A 21,030-nucleotide genomic window follows, 5' to 3' on the forward strand; every position below is an offset into this window, starting at 1 on the left:
ATACACCAAGCCAAAGTTTTCGCCAAGCCCTTTAATATTCACTTAAACGTTGAGGCACAAGCAATAATAAAACTGCATTTTTTACGTTACAAAAAGAGTTTGTATGTTATCTGCATGATATACCAATTTTCTCAATCTCTTCTGCAATAACGTCTCATTAACACTCTGGTCCACAGGTTGATTTAATAAAGTCAGAATGGCAGGCGGGAGGATGGTAAAATAAACTTACTGAGGGCAAAAGGAACCAAACATTTACTGAGTGCCTACTATGCACACTCTACTAGGTTTTACACACTTTACATAAATGTGAACCTAAGTTCTAATTATCAGTTAACAGGACAGCACTGCTATGGCCAGTAAGTCTATGTTGTAAATGTTCTTTCGCTTTTAAGTACAAATTGTGGAACAATGTATCTTTGTCCAAAGAAGCATGTCAACTGTTGCACTAATACACTATTTTCCATTTCCAGTTTGTTTTTAGTAAGTGTGCAACATTAGCACACGGAAACGCTCCAGCTGTGTATTAGTTCACTGAAATCTGGGGTTTTTTCGTTCTCACCTGCTGAGCACCATTTGGCCAGCATCACTACAACAAGCTGATTCTATCACCTTGTAAAACTTAAGATGGGAACGGATAATGTTTGGCAATTACATTTCTGGGAGAAAAAAGTGCTGATTTTTTTCTTTAACTCGACACAGCTAGCTTTAAAAAGTGGTACCTCATTTTAAAGCACCAAAGTTGTCATTTAATAAGAAAATGTACTTGGGTTAATGAACTGTAAAATGAAGATACCACTGCCTTTTCAAGCATTACAGCAAAGCCAGTATGTTCAGAGCCAAGTGACACCCAGCTCATACTTCACTCCAGTTCCCAAGGAAATGGCGTTTCTACCCTCCCCAAACTTAAGCTGCCCCTCACTCCTCCAGCCAGCCCTCCTTTTTCTGAGACCATTCTTTCCTTGCTGAGCTGTCTGCCCCTTGCTCCCTTTCTCATCCCCGTTCTCCCTCTAACTGCCCCTCTATACGTGTCTGGGCTGCTGCCTAAGACTTCTTAGCTGCCTGGTTAGTCACTGACCAATCACCACTACACTGCTTTGGATTTGGGATCCCACTAGTAAAACTAACTGGCATGTTTGTACTGGTCATCCCCCCAAAAAAGCATCCTGTGTAATAAAAAAGCACTGTTTAAGGGTTCAGGATCACAAACCCTCAAGATGCCCGAGAAAAGTCCTCAAATGTGAGCCGCCTAGTCTAACAGTAGAGGTAAGTTCAAAGATGAAATGTGATTTGTTCAAGGCTGTGCGGCTAATCAGAGGCAGAAACTAGAACTGTTTCTCCTTCCACTACAACACAAAAAACCCGAGATTAATAATGATTAAGAAGAGTTTGTAAGTCAATCAAAATAAAATGCCTAGTACATAGGAAAAGTCTTTGGGATTTCTCCAGAGACTTTTAGACAGAACAACGGCAATCTTTACAATGAGAAATGCTCCTCAGTTCAACAGATGCCACCAAGTACCAAGGATCCTTACTCAGTTCTGAAACTGTGACTACAGAGAATATGTCACTGTTTGAGAATAAGAGGTCCCACCTGCTCCACTCTTTGCAAGTCTTCAGTCACAAGGTTGCAACTTACTCTCATCGTTTAACAAGATAAATTAATCAAGTTGAAGTAGGATTAAGGAGGTACATTGGAGATAAAAGCAAAAGGCAACAAACATTTTTACAAGCAGATCATCCCAGTTACCTTAAAAGTTTCAGATTAATTTACAGAGTAGTGACAGAACCATATAATTTCAGTGAAAATCAAGATAGTTATACCATTAAAAAAAGATCAATTCAGAAATACTAAGTCAGGCAAGCATGCAAAATTCAGAATATAAAAAAATGCAGGGCCTGGTTGCCCACATACATTCCTTGGGTTAAGGTGGATTTAAAGATGCCCAACGGAACCCAATGAATCAGAAGCTAAAAGGGACACTTCAGTGATCAGCAGACGCATTCTCTCATGTAACAAATGGAGGGAAAGTGAGCACACAGTAACTGGCGAAGCTCACAAGGCTAGATTAGAGGTGTACAGAGATCTAATTCCTGGTGCTATTTGCAACTACATATATTTAAAATACAAAGAGATAAATACCCAGAACACATTAAGCCTGCTGATTTAAACAGAACATTTCAAGACTGATACAAAGAAAGGGAAGGAAGCTGTTAACCCAGCACAGCAGCACACCTCACATATTTACGTCTCAGAGATTAAATGGAAAGAAATCACCAATCGAAACCTTTAATGCTCAGTTTTCACAAACACAAATCAAATTTCCAGATTTACAGCAAAATGTGCCCCCTAAAAAACTGTACATTCTTCAGTTTCTCCTATTTTTTTTTTTTTTTTGCCTATCTTTCAAAACTGAGCACTGGGTATTTTTAACATAAGCCATGTCATATGTACAGTTTAACTATGTTTCAGGAATAAACAAAATCCATGACATTTTAGTAACTCATAGTGTATTTATAGAATGAAAAGTTCTCTATCAAAATACACTTTTCACTGGGAAAAATAAATAAAATAGACAAGTGGATCTACACAAAGTAAACAGTAACTTTGGTAGATTTCAGTGTAGTTCATAACAAGCATATTTGCCCTTATTCCCCCAGAGCTGCTCAACTACCAAGAATTTTTAAAATATTTTTAACTGAGATTTTATTATATTGACATTTGTTTCTCATTCCACATCATCTTCAGCCAAGCTCTGAGCACTTACAATTCTCTGAAAGAAAAAAAAATAATTTTTTAAAGTGTCATAAGCATTTAATCAGGATTCTAACTTCAACATAAAATGCTCTTTTTATTCAAAGAGTCGAATCTTAGTAAAGTTCACCCATTCTGACATTTAATTCAAAATGTAACACTTTACACGCTGTCAGCATCCAAGAAAACAATGATCATACTACTGACAGTCCCATTTCAAAAGTCAAGTTATCAAAGGAGGCAGAGCATTACATTATATATATTTTTAACTCAGAGGGGGCCTCTGTCACCCAGGCTGGAGTGCAGTAGCACAGTCTCGGCTCACTGCAACCTCTGCCTCCTGGGCTCAAGCGATCCTCCCCCACCTCAGCCTCCTGAGTAGCTGGAACCACAGACTCATGCCACCAGGGCCGGCTAATTTTTTTTTTATTTTTGGTGGAGACAGGGTTTTATCATGTTGCCCAGGGTGGCCTTCAACTCCTGAGCTCAAGTGAGTGCTACGATTATAGGGCATGAGACACTGTGTCCAGCCATCATTACATATTACATCAGTCAATTATGTAACTAAAACCAAAAAGAATTTAAGATCTCTTTTCACTCCCAGGCAAACCAAGAACACTGATAATTGAGTGAAGGAGGTCATTTTTAAGGTAGGCTTCATAGTGAATTCACAAATATTCCAAAAGACATCACCCTCAGGCCAATTTTCCAAAAGTACTATACTATGCTGCCTTTCAAATAGCATAATATTAAACCAATGATTCCAGTATGAATCCTCTAGAACATTAGTCTAAATAAAACCAATTTAGACAAAGTCCTTGATTGTCCAACTTGTTCCCTCAAATCACTGGGACCTTTACTTTCTTTCCAGTCCTTTTCTAATTCAGTTGAGTAAAAATCAGTTTGAAAAATTAACCAGTCAGTTACTAACTATAAAGTTCTGTAAATACTTCCTATCATCATTCACTGTTTTAATCACACCAACTGGGGAAATCAACACATGTAACAGACACACTATTCCAAAAAGCAGATTCATTTGGGCTCCTTGAAAAGAACTCAAAATGAACAGAAAGCATTTTCGTTAACTCCTAATTTATACATAAGTTAATCTTTTACAGTATATTAGTGCTATTTTGCATTTTTGAGTAGGGATTTGGGGATGTTGTCAAATAGCTCCAAACTCAAAGCGCACCTCAGCAGCAGCAGACGCACTGAGCCTTTACATAAGTGAGTCAGAGGGAATCCATGCTCCTGAACGCCCTAATGACTAGGCTATAGCTATCTAGGCTCCTTTGTCAGATCACCTAACTGAAGGCATGGACTCCTGGAAAAGCAGGCAGAAAGCTACTTGTAGAAAGTAGCCAAGAGTGACCTGAATTTGGACAGTTGACTACTAAGACCTGAGACTTAGTGATAAGACACACACTTTCTGATCCACCTCCAGGGCACAATCACTAGATCTGGGCAGTCATCTGGATGTTTCCCATCAGAGAGGAAAATGTCAAGCGCTGACATCTCCCGTATTGTTTTCATTATACAAATAAGTTTATTTCATCATGTTCACTAGGCTCATTTTAAAATGTCCCTAATCATCCAATTCTAAATCCTACTCACTTTTATGTCGTAACATTCCAATTCCTTACCTGACTAATTGTTGGGAGCTTAGTCAGAAGCATCTGGAACACTGGTGGTGGAAGAGTTTGCTGTAGGACCTGCAGTAACTGCTGTGGCTGTCCACACACAGCAATTGCATTTGTCAGATGGTCTACGCCCTTCTCATATTCACCTGTAAGATTTACATAAAATTACACGTAACCTGAAAAGCCTTGGCCTTTGTCAAAATTAACTTTACACACTATCTCCAAATGATGCCGACCAAAAACACTATGCAAGTAAAATACTGGAAATAACCTATAATGCATTCATATAACTATTATGAAGCCACTAACAAGAATGAGTCAGATTACATGTACTCATATGGAAGTGTTTCAAACACATAAGGGGGAAATCAACATATAAAAATGTCAAAGTATATTACTATTTACATACTTGGAATATTTCTGAAAGACTATATGAGACAATTGCTAACAATCGAATAGTACTTTTCTGTAACACAGAACTACAAGACTGGGGACTGGGGTGGAAAGAAGACCCAATTTCACATTAAGCCAAGTCTTTGTACTATTTGAACAGTATCATATGGGAAGAAAAAAAAATTTTTAAGTGATACTAGTAGGAAAAATGGTCATACTAATGAAATATGACAGGAGAAATAAAGCCATGATTAACTCTGAGTGGGAGGGCTTATTTTATCTATAAATATCCTTCAATAGACACATTGTTTGAAAGAAAAAAAAAACACTTAAGGCTTACAGTTTTTCAAAGTTCACTTAATTCAATAAATAAGTATCTGCTATGTGCTCCTTGTCCTTAAAAGTTAACTCCATTTTATTTATTTTTTGAGACACGATCACCCTCTGCCACCCAGGCTGGAGTACAATGGTACAATCTTGGGTGACTGCAGCCTCAGCCTCCTGGGCTCAAGCAATCCTCCCACCTCAACCTCCCAAGTAGCTAGGACCATAGGTGTGCACCACCACACCGGGCTAATTTTGCTAATTTTTTTTTTTTTTTTTTGTAGAAACGGGTCTCACTATGTTGCTCAGCCTGGTCTCAAACTCCTGGACTCAAGTAATCCTCCTGCCTCCACCTCCCAATGTGCTAGGATTACAGGCATGAGCCACTGCACTCGGCCCTAATCCCACTTTAAATCAAACTCCAAAAACTGTCCCAAATTATTTGAGCAAAACTATGCTATTAAATATTTTAAATTAAGCACTCTTCTGTATAAGAGGTTCCCATTAAAATATTTTAATGTGCCTTACATAAAAATAACTCCATTAGATATATTTGCCGGGCGCGGTGGCTCATGCCTGTAATCCTAGCACTTTGGGAGGCCAAGGCGGGTGGATCACAAGGTCAGGAGTTCAAGACCAGCCTGACCGACATGGTGAAACCCCACCTCTACTAAAAATACAAAAATCAGCAGGGCGTGGTGGCACGTGCCTGTAATCCCAGCTACCTGGGAGGCCAAGGCAGGAGAACTGCTTGAACCCGGGAGGCGAAGTTGCAGTGAGCCAAGATTGCACCACTGCACTCCAGCCTGGGTGACAGAGCAACACTCCATCTCAAAAATAAATAAATAAAAATTAAAAAATAGTAACAATACAAGTAGAAGAATAATTCACCTCAAGTCTCTCACATTCCTGCACTTCTGAGCAGATATTTACTGCCTTTGCTCCAAACTGTCTTTTCAAGAATATTTGTACAGTGAACAGCCTCAGAATACAAACTGCCTCCCTCTGGAGCAAAGGCAGGTTTGCAACATTACCTATGTGTAGGGAAAAGCGCACACATGTTTACTGCCCATTATAAGAAATTCAGGATCCTCACGAGGTCAGGAGATCGAGACCATCCTGGCTAACACAGTGAAACCCCGTCTCTACTAAAAATACAAAAAATTAGCCGGGCGAGGTGGTGGGCGCCTGTAGTCCCAGTTACTCGGGAGGCTGAGGCAGGAGAATGGCGTGAACCCCGGGGGGCGGAGCCTGCAGTGAGCCGAGATCGCGCCACTGCACTCCAGCCTGGGTGAAAGAGAGAGACTCCGTTTCAAAAAAAAAAAAAAAAAGAAATTCAGGATCCTTAAATTCAGGCCTCCTCTCCTATATGCAACCCACTACATGTACATGTGTCCCCTTTCTGCATTGCCATAGGAACTGCGGCTTGGGAAACCAGTGCAAATGCCAATACCCTTGTTACTATTACTGCAGTGAATAACGAGCTGTCCTTTGTCTCCAGCCCAGTGGTCTCATGTCTTTCGCCAGCATCCATGAAATTGGGGCAAACTAACGTGTTAGCATGCAAGTAAGGTAAATCTCAGAACTGAACAGGAGCGGCGGCTCACACCTGTAATCCCAGCACTTAGGGAAGCCGAGGTGGGTGGATCACCTGAGGTCAGTTCAAGACCAGCCTGGCCAACATGGTCAAACTCCCGTCTCTACTAAAAATACAAAAATTAGGCCAGGGTGTGGTGGTTCACACCTGTAATCCCAGCACTTCGGGAGGCTGAGGTGGGTGGATCACGAGGTCAAGATATCAAGACCATCCTGGCCAACATGGTGAAACCCGGTCTCTACTAAAAATACAAAAATTAGCTGGGCATGGTAGCACGTGCCTATAGTCCCAGCTACTCAGGAGGCTGAGGCAGGAGAATCACTTGAATCTGGGAGGCGGGGGTTGCAGTGAGCCAAGATCGTGCCACTGCACTCCAGCCTGGCAAAACAATGAGACTCCATCTAAAAAAAAAAAAAAAAATTAGCTGGGCCTGGTGGTGCACGCCTGTAATCCCAGCTAATTGGGAGGCTGAGGCACAAGAATTGCTTGAACCCTCGCTTGAACCCGGGAGGTGGAAGTTGCAGTGAGCTGAGATTGTGCCATTGCACTCCAGCCTGGGCAACAGAATGAGACGCCGTCTCAAAAACAAAACAAAACAAAACACCGCAGACCTTTTCCAGTTTTTAATACCATTAAGACCATTTTTTACTAGATTCTTTTTATTTATCAAACAATTTTCCATGATATAAATTCATAGGAAACTGATCTTAAAGAGTAAGAATGGACCAGGCGCAGTGGCTCACACCCGTAATCCCAGCACTTTGGGAAGCCAAGGCAGGCGGATCACTTGAGGTCAGGAGTTTGAGACTAGCCTGACCAACATGGTGAAACCTCCTCTCTACCAAAAATAGGAAAAAATTAGCCGGGCTTGGTGGCGCATGCCTATAATCCAAGCTACTCATGAGGCTCAGGCAGGAGAATCGCTTGAACCTGGGAGGCAGAGGTTGCAGTGAGCCGAGATCACGCCACTGCACTCCACCCACTGCACTCTGGGTGACAGAGTAAAACTCCACTTCAAAAAAAAAAAAAAAAAAAAAGGGAGAAAACAGTTTCAGATCAACCTTACTAATTTTTCCCCAGCAAGCTGAGGATATTAAGTATGTCTTAGGGAATATCTCTACCATCATATCCGATGCACTTGACCCTGTCAGCTGACGGCAAGCCTGGGTATCACGATAATCAGGATAGTCACTCTGGTGTTCTTTCCAGGCTCTTAAATCTGGTATATGTTTTTTGTTCTACCAATTGGCTGCTGTGGAAAGACTGAGAAACATTTTTGGTAAAATTTTGAGTACTGCAGGGTATCTGATGGCACCTGAGTATAAGTAAAGGTTTCCAAGAGCTTTCCTAACCTCTTGACCATCATCAGAAACAGGTCAATCTCCACTGACAATGTGAGGACTATGATTGTCCCATCTACACAATGTTTCAGGATACTCCAATTGTGTAGGTCATTGTCATCTGGGTTTGCAGGCACCATCTTGATCTGCTTGGCCAATTCCTTTCCCAGGTATTGAAATATGATGTAGTGATACCCATCACAAGAGATCCGACCCAGGGCTGCACAGTGATCCACTGATGGTCAGTTTAGAATTAATCAAAAGATTGGCTAAGTCAGTTCCTGCTTCTGAATACATACCACAATTAAATCTCTTCTGAACTAGCACTGTTGATTACCGTATCTGCAGATTTAGCAAAATGCTGAAGAAGATACATTGACACAACCTCAATTGCAGTGATCTTGTCATTTTGAGCTCCCTTCTTGTGCAAAGTGGATGTTGCTACAACTTTTGCTGACTGGACAGCCAGATCGTAAGTGGTATCTTTTGTTAATACAACAGCATCGAGAATATCATAAAATCCATCTATCAGCATAGGAAGATCAAACCCAGTGTTACATGATGCAAGGAGCAGAGCAACTCAGTATGCAGCACTGCTTTAGCACTGAGGAGGAATGCTTTCCCTTTCCCCAATGCCTGGGTCCTCTCTCTCAGATTGATGGAGAAATTGCAGTGTGATGCCTGTAGGAGACCTGGAAATGTTTCCTGATTGGTGCCTATCTTGTACTCCTCTGCAGTTAGATTTTATGTATACAGTTCTTAAGAGACAGCATATCATTCTGTTGCCCAGGCTGAAATGCAGTGGCGCCATCACAGCTCACTAGAGCCTCAAACTCCTGGGTTCAAGGTATCCTCCTACTTCAGTCTGCGAGTAGCTGGCTACAGGTGCATACTACCGCACCTGGTTTATTTTCTCATTTACTGTAGAGATGAGGATCTCACTTTTGTTATCGATGCTGGTCTCGAACTCCTGGCTTCCAGCAATCCTCCTGCCTCCGCTCCCCAAAGTGCTGGGATTATAGGAATGAGCCACCATGCCTGTCCCTACTCACTGATTTTTAACCCTTCCCAGTCTGCTGGCAATTTGAGTACTGTGACTCTTTAGGTCAAATTAATTGAGCAATTCTATTGATATCAAAAAAGTATTTCTTGGCAAAGGGGAGACATGATAAAAGTTAGTTACCACCATTTTAAATGAATTAAACTCTCCCCATAAAAGAAACAACAAAACAAACTCATTCACACACAAATGCCCCACATCATATAGTTCAATTCTATCTAAATCTATTGATATAGCAATCAGAATTTAAAAATACTTGATAGCAGCTTTAATAATGATAGCAACTACTTCAAATCTACTTTTGAGATTACTGAGTAAATTATGGTTCTCACGTTTGTCAATTTGATAATTTCAATTTCATAGCTGAACTTTAAAGATAGAATATTTTTTACAAACTTCTTAGCACTGTTGATGAAATAAATGAAGTACAATGTAATGAAAAGGCTAAATTCTGGATCAGATAACAAGTTGGTTCTGAAATAAGGGGTCATGAACTCACCGTGTGACCTTGATTAGGTAAATTAACCTTCTCTGGGACCTTACATTAGCCATTGCTTCCTATAAATACTGGAAAAGATCTGAAGATTAGATGAAGGAGTTGAGGAGTATATTCCTAGCTCATATTCCTTCAGTTACTATTTACATATCGCACTATGGCTATACATTAGGAACTACTTCAGAGTAAGAGAACCTCATTTGTAAAAACTTACTATCTTCTCCATCATATGATATAGCAAGAAAACCTAAAACTCACTTAAAATATATTATGGACAACAATATCCCACAAGGAATATTTCTTTCTAGAGCCAGTCTTACACAAAATAATCTTCCAATTATTAAGTGCCTAAAAACTTGTCTTGAGATATTTGGAGTACCTTTTCTAATAGCCAAATTACACAAACAAAGCCCCTTATCATTATAAATTTCTATCAGTGAGAAAAATTCTACCCAGTTCCTTAGCTTTTCAATGACTATTACCTTGAGCTAGTAACTCTTCACCAAGCTGTATTTCTTCAAGGAAGAACTTCTGAACAGCTTCAGCATCTTTAAGGTCAGGTAACTGGAAATAAAATATTTAATAATTGACACCACAATTATGCCAGGGGATATAACCAATACACAGATATCAATAAAAATAAAACAACAAAAAACCAAATCACTCATTCTAAAAAAACTGATAGAAGAACTTTACTCCTGAACAACACTTGTAGGAAGTAAGAGTTCATCTACATTCAAATGAATAAAAGAAAAAACTTGAGTTTGTAGTTGAATAATTCTTAGCTCTAACTCGAATGTAAAGAGAAAAGAATCCAAAATCTATACCGTCTATGCACTTTACAATATTTTCAGATGCCATTATTGTAGATTTTTATACAACTGTAAGCAATTTGTCCTTATGATTCAACATTATTTTATACAGATTTATTTTGTGGTTTTTGTTTTTTGTTTTGTTCTTGTTTTTGTTTTTTTGAGACAGAGTCTCATTCTGTCACCCAGGCTGGAGTGCAGTGGCACAATCCCAGCTCACTGCAACTTCCACCTCCCAGATTCAAGCGATTCTCCTGCCTCAGCCTCCCAGGTAGCTGAGATTACAAGCACCCGCCACCATGCCCAGCTAATTTTTGTATTTTTAGTAGAGATAGGGTTTCGCAATGTTGGCCAGGCTGGTCTCAAACTCCTGACCTCAGATGATCCACCCGCCTCGGCCTCCCAAAGTGCTAGGATTACAGGTATGAGCCACCGTGCCCAGCCTACATTTTACATGCATCTAAAAGACTGTTTTTTGAGACAAGGTCTCACTTTGTCGCCCAGGCTGTAGTGCAGTAGTGTGATCACAGCTCAGTGCCTTCACCTCTCAGGCTCAAGTGATCCTCCTACCTCAGCCTCTCTACAAAAAAATAAAAAGATTAGCTAGGCATGGTGGTGCATGCCTATAGTCCAGCTACTAGGGAGGCTAAGGTAGGATTGCTTGAACTCATGAGGTCGAGGCTGCAGTGAGCTGTGACTGCACCACTACTGCACCCCAGCCTGGGTGACAGGGTGAGACCCTGTCTCGAACAAAAAAAAAAAAAAAAAAGAGGCCATTTTTATTTGAAAACCTAAACTTCAGTAGCTGGGTGCGGTGGCTCATGCCTGCAATCCCAGCACACTGAGAGGCCAAGGCGGGCAGATCACAAGGTCAAGAGATCGAGGCCATGCTGGCCAACACGGTGAAACCCCATCTCTACAAAAATACAAAAATTAGCTGGGCATGGTGCCACACACCTGTAGCCCCAACTGCTCAGGAGGCTGAGGCAGGAGAATTGCTTGAACCTGCGAGGCAGAGGTTGCAGTGAGCCAAGAACACGCCACTGCACTCCAGCCTGGTGACAGAGTGAGACTCCATCTCAAAAAAAAAAAGAGAGAGAAAACCTAAACTTCTATTAGTGCAAGTTTTTGGTCCTTGAATTACACTGTACATGTTCTTATTAGCCTAGCCAACACAAGTGAAACAATTTAAATTTCTGAAAGTGGAGATATCTTTCACGCACTATCCCAGCATGTAGCAATAATTCTATTTCTGAATCTAAAAATACATACTGGTGCATGTCTCAATCTATTTTCCTATCCCTTAGAAACGTCAGTTACCAAAAGCATAATAAACATATTACACACTTCAGAAAGGTAGTCTGATCCTACTAGAACAACAAAGTAGTTCCCTCCCATTTTCACTTCCCTATTACCATGTCCAGTCAACTAGCTGTGTTTACACAACTGTTTCAAAATAACAAAATATACTGGTTAACTTAATTTTTCCTTGTCTCAACTTGCTTTAAAAAGAATCACTAATGATCCAGTAATCCAAGTCCTAAGAACCCAGACAATAGAACTCATCTCAATAAAAAGGAAAAGCTGCACGCACAATGATTAACATTTACTTAATTACACATGCCACAGAATATTTTTTACCAAGCAGATAAACCTACGTAGTCATTAAAAATAATCAAGAACTCAGGATCTATGAAAAGAAAAAATAAATTACAAGTTTTACATCCAGAACTGTGTACTGCAACAAGGCAAAAATTTGTCAGGGCAGTGGGATTCTGGATCAGTGGGCTTGAATAATCTTGAATAATTTTTGAAATAACCCATGGCTCTTTTAAAGGAAGTTGGAGTAAAGAAATAAAATCTTAAGTGTAATATTGTATCATTTTGAAGCAGCTGATTAGGAACTTTTCATCTTTTGGTGCAAATGTCTTGAGGCCCTCATCTTGTTCCTTAATTATTGTTCATACAGTAAGCTGTTTGTTGTTATGGTCAGCAAAAGAAATAATGAAGGACTCGGTAACTGTCAGTGGAACTACGTTATTCACCTACTCCTAAAAATAAGCTGTATTTTGAAATAAAAAAGCAATGTCCAGTATCAACTAGCTTTTCCCAATTACATTTTAATTACATTTCCAATTACAGATTTTAAAATAATATTTCTACAAAATATATAATTTAAACAGAAACCAGACTATTACCTTGGAAAGCCCAGCTCTCTCCTTGGCAAGCTTCTGTTTCTTTCTTCCTACAAGAAATGCAAAGTTCTATTTACATTTTGTCATTATAAAAATTGGAATCAAAAGAATTATAATTGCTGTGGCAGTCATTAATTCCATTTGCAAAACATTTCTAACTCTAGGAATCTATCCCTCCCTGTGATCTGTCAAGGCCATATGACTAGTTCTGGTCAATGAGCTGTAGGCAATGCGACACTGCACTGGAGCGTTCTCCTTCCCTTTGGGGCAGATCTAGCAATTCACAAGATGGAGATAGCTCCAACAGCTGGACTTCTAAAGTAATTACAATAAGCAGATCAAGTCCCCCCTTCCAACCAACACAGGATATGTAACGGGGCAAGAATTAGGCCACTAGTATTAGGGAGTTTTATTACTGAAATATGCCAGATTATATCTTTACTGAATGCTGCAAACTGGCATTCTTAAATGAAAGAAAGAATCTAAAGTGTACAGGAGGCATATGGTGGTTACAGGAAAATACTATACCACTTAAAGGTACTTGAGCATCATCAGAATTTGGTATCCAGGGGAGGCCTGGAACCAATCACTCAAGGATACTGAGGCAGGACTACACCTAAAGTGATAATCACTAAAAACTACCAATGACATAGAGAGTAACTACGGACATAGTTAAGAAAATGTAAGGCTCCAATACTTCCTAGCTAATACTTATTAGCTGGGTGATCTTAGGCAAATCTCTCACTCTCCCAAGATAAGGTCTAACCTTACAGGACTACAATGAGAAAAGCCACGAAACAAGCACATGTCCTCCGAAAACCTTACTTAAAGCACTCTACAAATCCAAGCTTCAATGCATGACTAAAGAGGTCTGAGGGCCAGGCACAGTGGCTCATGCTTGTAATCCCAGCACTTTAGGAGGCTGAGCCAGGCAGATCACAAGGTCAGGAGTTCAAGACCAGCCTGGCCAACATAGTGAAACCCCATCTCTACTAAAAATACAAAAATTAGCCAGGCATGGTGGCGGATGCCTGTAGTCCCAGCTACTCGGGAGGCTGAGGCAGGAGAATCACTTGAACCTGGGAGGCGGAGGCTGCAGGGAGCAGAGATTGTGCCACTGCACTTCAGCCTGGGCGACAGAGTGACACTCTGTCTCAAAAAAGAGGTCTGCCTACCTGCAGACAGAAGGTTCATTTACCATGGTCAGGGTACCTTTTCTTAGTCAACCCTCATAAACTGGATTTCATCACACCAGCATCAGATACCCACTCATCTCCCATAATAGAGTGCTACCACTGTGAGGCTTAAATACAATTCTAGCCATTTGAACAGAAAAAATACGCATTAAAGTTGATCTTATGTATTAATCTGAAGACTAATTTTTCTAAGTACCTTACCTAAGTGTTCATCACAGCACAACTAACAGTGGGGAAAAAGGACAAAGGACATAATTCGACCCTCCATTTGCTTATGGTTTTTTGTTCTCTTAAGGCAGAAAATAATGAGTGATACCAGATAACAATATCTAACTGCTAAATATCGTGGTCTACACTGGAACCTGGACTGGAGGGAGCGTAGTAAAATGTGAAAACAAATGGAAGACTTCAAAGGATCTGGACATGAAGACAAGGAACACTTGGATGTAAGCACTAAGTTTTAGATGCTACATGCCAGACACTGTTCTAAATGTTTATTAGCCTATTTAATCCTCACAACATTAAAAGAGGTACAGCTGGGTATGGTGGCTCACGCCTGTAATCTCAGCACTTTGGGAGGCCAAGGCGGGCAGATCACTGGAGGTCAGGAGTTCGAGACCAGCCTGGTTGATACAGTGAAATTGTCTCTACTAAAATACAAAAAATCAGCTAGGTATGGTGGCAGGCGCCTGTAGTCCTAGCTACTCGAGAGGCTGTAGCAAGAGGATCACTTGAACCTGGGAGGTGGAGGTTGCAGTGAGCTGAGATAGCGCTACTGCGCTCCAGCCTGGGCCACAGAGCGAGACTCCGTCTCAAACAAAAACAAAAAAACAAAAAACCAGGTACTATTATCATCCCCATTTTCCAGATAAGAAAATGTACTAAGGTCACAATTACTTACTGGTGGAATGGCAACTCAAACCCAGGCTTTTGGACTTGAAACATGACTCTCTTCTGCCTCTATAGTTAACAGTGTGGAGAAGTAAAGATGTTATTACCATCAAAACAAAAGGCACCTCAGAAATGAACGTGCCAAGTTTGTGGGATCAACTGTATGTGAGACATACAATTTGCTAAACCAGAATTTAGGGAAAATGACAAAACTGATAATGAAACCCAGGAAAGCGAAACTTAGTCATAAGTTATTTAATGAGGTGGGGAGGAGTGTGTGATTGCCACTGAATACATAACTGATAGAGCTACCAAATTTTAAGATCACTTAGTTGCTTTACATTTTTAGCAATAAGATTAAAATTCTGGCTTTAGTTTCATGATACAATTAACTTGTTACATTAACATATTTTCAGATATAGTATAATGCAGTATCTCTGTGATAAAGGGACAGATGTAATCAACTGAAAAACCATGAAGAAATTTAACAATGAGCAAAATCAAGCCTTGACTCAATGTTTCCAAGATTTATTCATTTAAATAAGATGCTTAATATATTTTTAATGTGTCATTTTATCCGTCCCATATAAGTGAAATGCACCTGCAGATGGCATTGTAATTTGGCAATTACATTTCATTTACTCATAATTTAGAATGATAAAAACTATGCTTCAAGGATCCTGATACTCTGCTTTTGCTAACAGGTGACAAAAAGTCTAAATACATTAGGATCCCAAATTTAACCTCAAGCCTCATTTTAAACAATGTAAGGCTCTCTTTTTATTTTTTTTCTTTTTGAGACGGAGTCTCGCTCTGTCGCCCAAGCTGGAGTGCAGCGGCGTGATCTCGGCTCACCGTAAGCCCCACCTCCCGAGTTCATGCCATTCTCCTGCCTCAGCCTCCTACAGGAACCCGCCACCACGCCCGGCTAAGTTTTTCTATTTTTTAATAGAGACGGCGTTTCACCATGTTAGCCAGGATGGTCTTGCTCCTGACCTTGTGATCCGCCCGCCTCGGCCTCCCAAAGTGCTGGGTTCACAGGCATGAGCCACCGCACCCAGCCGCCTAAGCCTCTCTTCTTAACGAAAAAGAAAGCCAATGAGCTACATGCCTTATGTGAGAAACTGCTCTTTTATTGCAGATGTAAATATTCTATTGGAAATAAGACTAGAAGAACTCAAAATTTAAAAAACAATTAATTTTTAAAACTCAAAATTAACTGAACAGAGTTTCATTCCACAAAGGCAAAATACCCCTAAAGTTTTAAAAATCAGCCAGTCACACAATTGCACTTTTTTTTTTTTTTTTTTTTTGGAGACCAAGTCTCTCTCTGTCCCCAGGCTGGAGTGGAGCCATCTCGGCTCACTGCAACCTCAGCCTCCCAGGTTCAAGCGATCTTCCTGCCTCAGCCTCCCAAGTAGCTGGGACTACAGTTGGGTGCCACCACGCCCAGCTAATTTTTTTATTTTTAGTAGAGACGTGGTTTCACCATGTTGACCAGGCTGGTCTCGATCTCCTGACCTCGTGATCTGCCCACCTTGGCCTCCCGAAGTCTACACACACACACACACACACACACACACACACACGTATATTTTGGAGACAGAGTCTTGCTCTGTCCCCAGGATGGAGTGCAGTGGTGCAATCTCTCCTCACTGCAACCTCCGCCTTCCACATTCCAGCAATTCTGCCTCAGCCTCCCAAGCAGCTGGGACTACAGGCGTGCGCCACCACACCTGGCTAATTTTTGTATTTTTAGCACAGACGGGGTTTCGCCATGCTGGCCAGGCTGGTCTTGAACTCCTGACATGAGGTGATCCGCCCACCTCGGCCTCCCGAAGTGCTGAGATTACAAGCGTTGAGCCACCACACCCGGCCGCAATTACCTTTAAACAGAATGCAAGATTATTCTAAATAAATTTTACTTGATAACAAAAACATCAAACAACAAAATAATTCTACTCATAAAAATATCTCGTCCGGACGCAGTGGCTCACGCCTGTAATCCCAGCACTTTGGGAGGCTGAGACGGGAAGATCACTAAGTCAGGAGTTCGAGACCAACCTGGCCAATATGGTGAAACCCCGTCTCTACTAAAAATACAAAAATTAGCCTGGCGTGGTGGTATGCGCCTGTAATCCCAGCTACTCAGGAGGCTGAGGCAGAATTGCTTGAACCTGGGAGGTGGAGGTTGCAATGATCCGAGATCACCCCACTGCACTCGAGCCTGGGCGACAGAGCGAGACTCAAACAACAAAAAATCTCTAGCATTCATCAATTACCATGTGTGAGGAACAGTACTAAAACTCTACACTATACCATTTTACAAAAAGGGAAAACTAAAGCTTGAAGTTACTTGCCTAAAGTTACTGCTGCAGCTAAGTAATTCACTGTAATCATTAGGCTGCTGCTAAGGCCAGAAAAAACAATTTTAGATTGAAAATGATGGAGAGGTTATTTTGAAATAACATTCCTCCATTTGTCTAAAATGATAGTTCTTGTTTCTGCAACAGGACTTCAGGGTTTCCAAAGGAAGATAGGGTTAATCCCTTCTTTATAACTCCGTATTTGTACCAAAATCCCCACCTGTCACCCATTTTGGCAACTACAGGACAATAACCTGAAGGCAGAATGACTACCAGCATTTACGGAGGAGCATTTCCTATGTCAGGAAAAGTGGGAGGCAATTCAAACATCTCAATCTTCACAAGACCAACGAGAGGTAGGTGGCATTACCTGATTTTACAACTACGGAAATTAGGATTCAGAAACCCCAAATTATGCCGCTAACCTGGCCCTAGAAATTCAGGGTCTGAATCCAAAACACTATTCTATTAGTCTGCCTAGTCATAAATCAAATTATGTCTATATCCCTTCCCTCCTAAAACATAAGAAAGCTGGAACTAGATGTCTGATTCTAAGTGCTAGTAAGATCAGCGCTGCAGTCACTGCTCACACATGGCTACTGAACACTTGAAATGACTTAGTATAGCTGAATTAAATCGTAACCACTGTTACTTAAGTAAACAATAATCCCTTCTTTGTACACCTTGGGCTTTAGTAACTTATGTATCAATTTTAATTTCAAAAACTAATTTGGCTGAACAACCAAGATAAGCCAAAAAATATTTCTTATTGCAACAAATTTGCTCTTCGGTGATACGAATGAAGATTCTCCCATAATTCAAGGTGGATCACAACGGTTTTCACGACACGATTCCCCTCCTGTAGACCTCTCTTAAAAGATGTCGCAGGTATGAAATAAGACTGAGCCACGGGAGAAGCGCAGCCCTTTGGACTCCCCTGAAATTTCTATAGCATTCACTCATATCTTGGAAGCACTTAGAACGAAGCTACCAAGAGGGTTTAAGAATGCAGCAATGAGCCAGGCGGATCATCTGAGGTCAGGAGTTCGAGACTAGTCAGACCAACATGGTGAAACCCCGTCTCTACTAAATACAAAAAATCAGCCGGGCGTGGTGGCGGCCGCCTGTAATCCCAGCTACTGGGGAGGCTGAGGCAGGAGAAGCGCTTGAACTCGGGAGGCGGACGTTGCAATGAGCCGAGATCGCGCCACTGCACTACAGCCTGGGCGACAGAGCGAGATTCCGTCTCAAAAAAACAGAATGCAACAATGATACTGCACTGAGCATGCAGATTTAGCCTCAGACTAAAATTCGCGACAAAAATGCACGACTTTTTAGTTAAAAGTAGAGGTTTAAAAAGATGAACGACAAAAAAAGAGACAACCTCCTCCCCAGGCCACACACACCTGAGATTGTAACACAAATCAAGAGTACATTTCCACGGCTAAAGTGTTTGGGGAAAACAAAACGGGAAAAATCCTTCCACCAAAATGGAGGGAATTCCTGCGGGGCACTAGAGCCCCCGGAGCGGCGCAGCCAGCGCCATAGCCTATTGAGGGCCGCGCAATAGCCTATTGAGGGCCGCACCACGCGGTCGCCCTGCGCGGCCCACAGGCTGTTGGGAAACAAGGACCCCTCCTGTGGAGGGCGGCGGCCGAAGGCAGCAGGCCCGGCCAGGGGAAAGAGGACCCACTCACGTTCTCGAAGCCTGTTCTTGAAGTTGGGGTCACTTCGTCTTTTGCGGTCGAAGTAGATGCAGTACCCAATGAAAAGGGCCCCGCATACACCGGCGGCGATGGCGCTGTTGCGACCCACCATCTTCTTTACAACGCTGGGCGCGGACGGTGGCGGCAGGCACCGCGAAGGAGCGGTGGGCCACGAACCCTCAGAGCGGTCGGCGTAGCTCACACCCGACGGCCGCGGGCCAGGAACACGGAAAGGCCAAGCACACGCCACTTCCGGTCCCAGTCAACTAAGGGCCTCGAGGTCGTCCGCGGCAGTGCCTGAACAGAAGCTCGGAGCGCGGCTCCTGCGCCTGCGCAGTGGGCCACGCCGGCGTTGCCCGTGCGCCGCTGGGTGTGCGCACTGGAGGCGGGAGTTTGCACGTGACCGCGGACTTTTTTTCATATCCGCCGACCATGCTGTAATGAGGCAGCCGCGTTGCTGGCGTGCGCGTACTCAGAAGACTAGCTGACAGCCTTGTTTATGGCATACAAAGATGCAGGGTCCCAGACTGCGAATGCTTCATCTTGTCTAACACAGGCAGCCTGTGACTTGTTTGAATTAAACTATACTTTCTTTTCAGGTTGCCACAATCCATTGTGCGTAGTGGTTCCATTTCAAAAGAATGTTACAGGATAGCCTCATTTTATGATAACTGGAATAAAATTAAATGGAGTAATTTCTTGCAAAATATACACAATTGAAGAAAAAATAGAAAACGTGAATTGTTTTATAGCCACAAAACATACACATGATCGCCGGGCGCGGTGGCTCACGCTTGTAATCCCAGCACTTTGGGAGGCCGAGGCGGGCGGATCACGAGGTCAGGAGATCGAGACCACGGTGAAACCCCGTCTCTACTAAAAATACAAAAAAATTAGCCGGGCGTGGTGGCGGGCGCCTGTAGTCCCAGCTACTCGGAGAGGCTGAGGCAGGAGAATGGCGTGAACCCAGGAGGCGGAGCTTGCAGTGGGCCGAGATTGCGCCACTGCACTCCAGCCTGGGCGACAGAGCGAGACTCCCTCTCAAAAAAAAAAAAAAAAAAAGAAAACATACACATGATCAGGCCAGGCTCGGTGGCTCACGCCTGTAATCTCAGCACTTTGGGAGGCCGAGGCGGACGGATCACTTGAGGCCAGGAGTTTGAGACCAGCCTGGCCAACATGGTGAAACCCTGTCTCTACTAAAAATACAAAAATTAGCTGGCCATGGTGGCCGGGGCCTGTAATCCCAGCTACACTGGAGGCTGAGGCGGGAGAATCGCTTGAACCAGGAGGCAAAGGGTTGCAGTGAGCCAAGATCGAGCCACTGCACTCCAGCCTGAGTGACAGATCAAGACTCCGTCTCAAAAAAAAAAAAAAAAAAAAAAAAAAAAATATATATATATATATATATATGATCTAAGTTAAGATATTCTGACAAGGAAAACCGTGGGCAGAAAGCAGGCATTAAACAGACACTGTAAGTTGAGGGGTATCAAAGAAGTCAAGCATCAGTGTCAGAGACATTGGAACCAGAGCTACCTTACCTTAAATAGGGGCTGGGTAAAATGAGGCTGAGACCTATTGGGGCACATTCCCAGGAAGTTTGGCATTCTTGGTCACAGGATATTTACAGGGAAGGGAACAAGTTAATAATGTTTACCTAACAGGACCCAGGAAATGTCCTGATGTCCCGATATCTTAACAACAAAAGCATTCTTAGTTTAATTTTCCCTTTAAAGATAATATTGATTCTTGCAGAAGACAGTAGTTACCCAGGATTAACAATCCTTTGACAAAGATCAGGCAGTGTCTCACACCTGTAATCCCAGCACTTTGGGAGGCCCAGATGGGCGGATAGCTTGAGCCCAAGAGTTCAACACCAGCCTGGGCAACATGCTGAGACCCGGTCTCCACAAAAAAATAAAAAACTTAGCCAGGTGTGGCAGCACGCACCTGTGGTCCCAACTACATGGGGAATGACACAGGAGGATCCCTTAATCCCAGGAGGTTGAGGCTGCAGTGAGTTATGATTGTACCACTGCAGTCCAAACTGGGTGGCAGGGTAAGACCTTGTCTCAAAACAAACACAGAAAAAAAATCCTTTGTCACAAGCTCTTGGGGTAGAGCACATCTTCCCCATTATTTTTTTGCTGTTCAATATAAACAAGCATTGTACCCAAGGTGGACATGTTCCTTCTCTTGCTTTAGGGTATGCACCATTCTATGAAGTACCCCTTCTTTCACTTTTTTTTTTTTTTTGAG

General features: G+C 42.1%; 1 protein-coding gene, 1 long non-coding RNA gene and 1 other non-coding gene across 3 annotated transcripts in view; 1 reads left to right on the forward strand and 2 right to left on the reverse strand.

The window, feature by feature from the left end:
- LOC134731908 (uncharacterized) overlaps positions 1-21,030 on the forward strand; it is an 85,875-nt gene that overhangs the window by 7,844 nt on the left and 57,001 nt on the right. The window lies entirely within an intron of this gene.
- On the reverse strand, positions 17-19,142 carry TOMM20 (translocase of outer mitochondrial membrane 20). Its single transcript, XM_055233956.2, has 5 exons — positions 18,760-19,142; positions 12,613-12,659; positions 10,085-10,166; positions 4,396-4,538; positions 17-2,771 (listed from the first exon to the last, which is right to left on the reverse strand). Exons 1-5 carry the CDS (start codon positions 18,878-18,880, stop codon positions 2,727-2,729), a joined length of 438 nt encoding a protein of 145 aa, XP_055089931.1. The 5' UTR covers positions 18,881-19,142; the 3' UTR covers positions 17-2,726.
- On the reverse strand, positions 17,940-18,074 carry LOC129459082 (small nucleolar RNA SNORA14). Its single transcript, XR_008649890.1, has one exon. It is a non-coding gene; the product is annotated as a small nucleolar RNA SNORA14 (small nucleolar RNA).

This window comes from Symphalangus syndactylus, chromosome 19 (assembly GCF_028878055.3).
Source record: "Symphalangus syndactylus isolate Jambi chromosome 19, NHGRI_mSymSyn1-v2.1_pri, whole genome shotgun sequence".
Lineage (NCBI taxonomy): Eukaryota > Metazoa > Chordata > Mammalia > Primates > Hylobatidae > Symphalangus > Symphalangus syndactylus.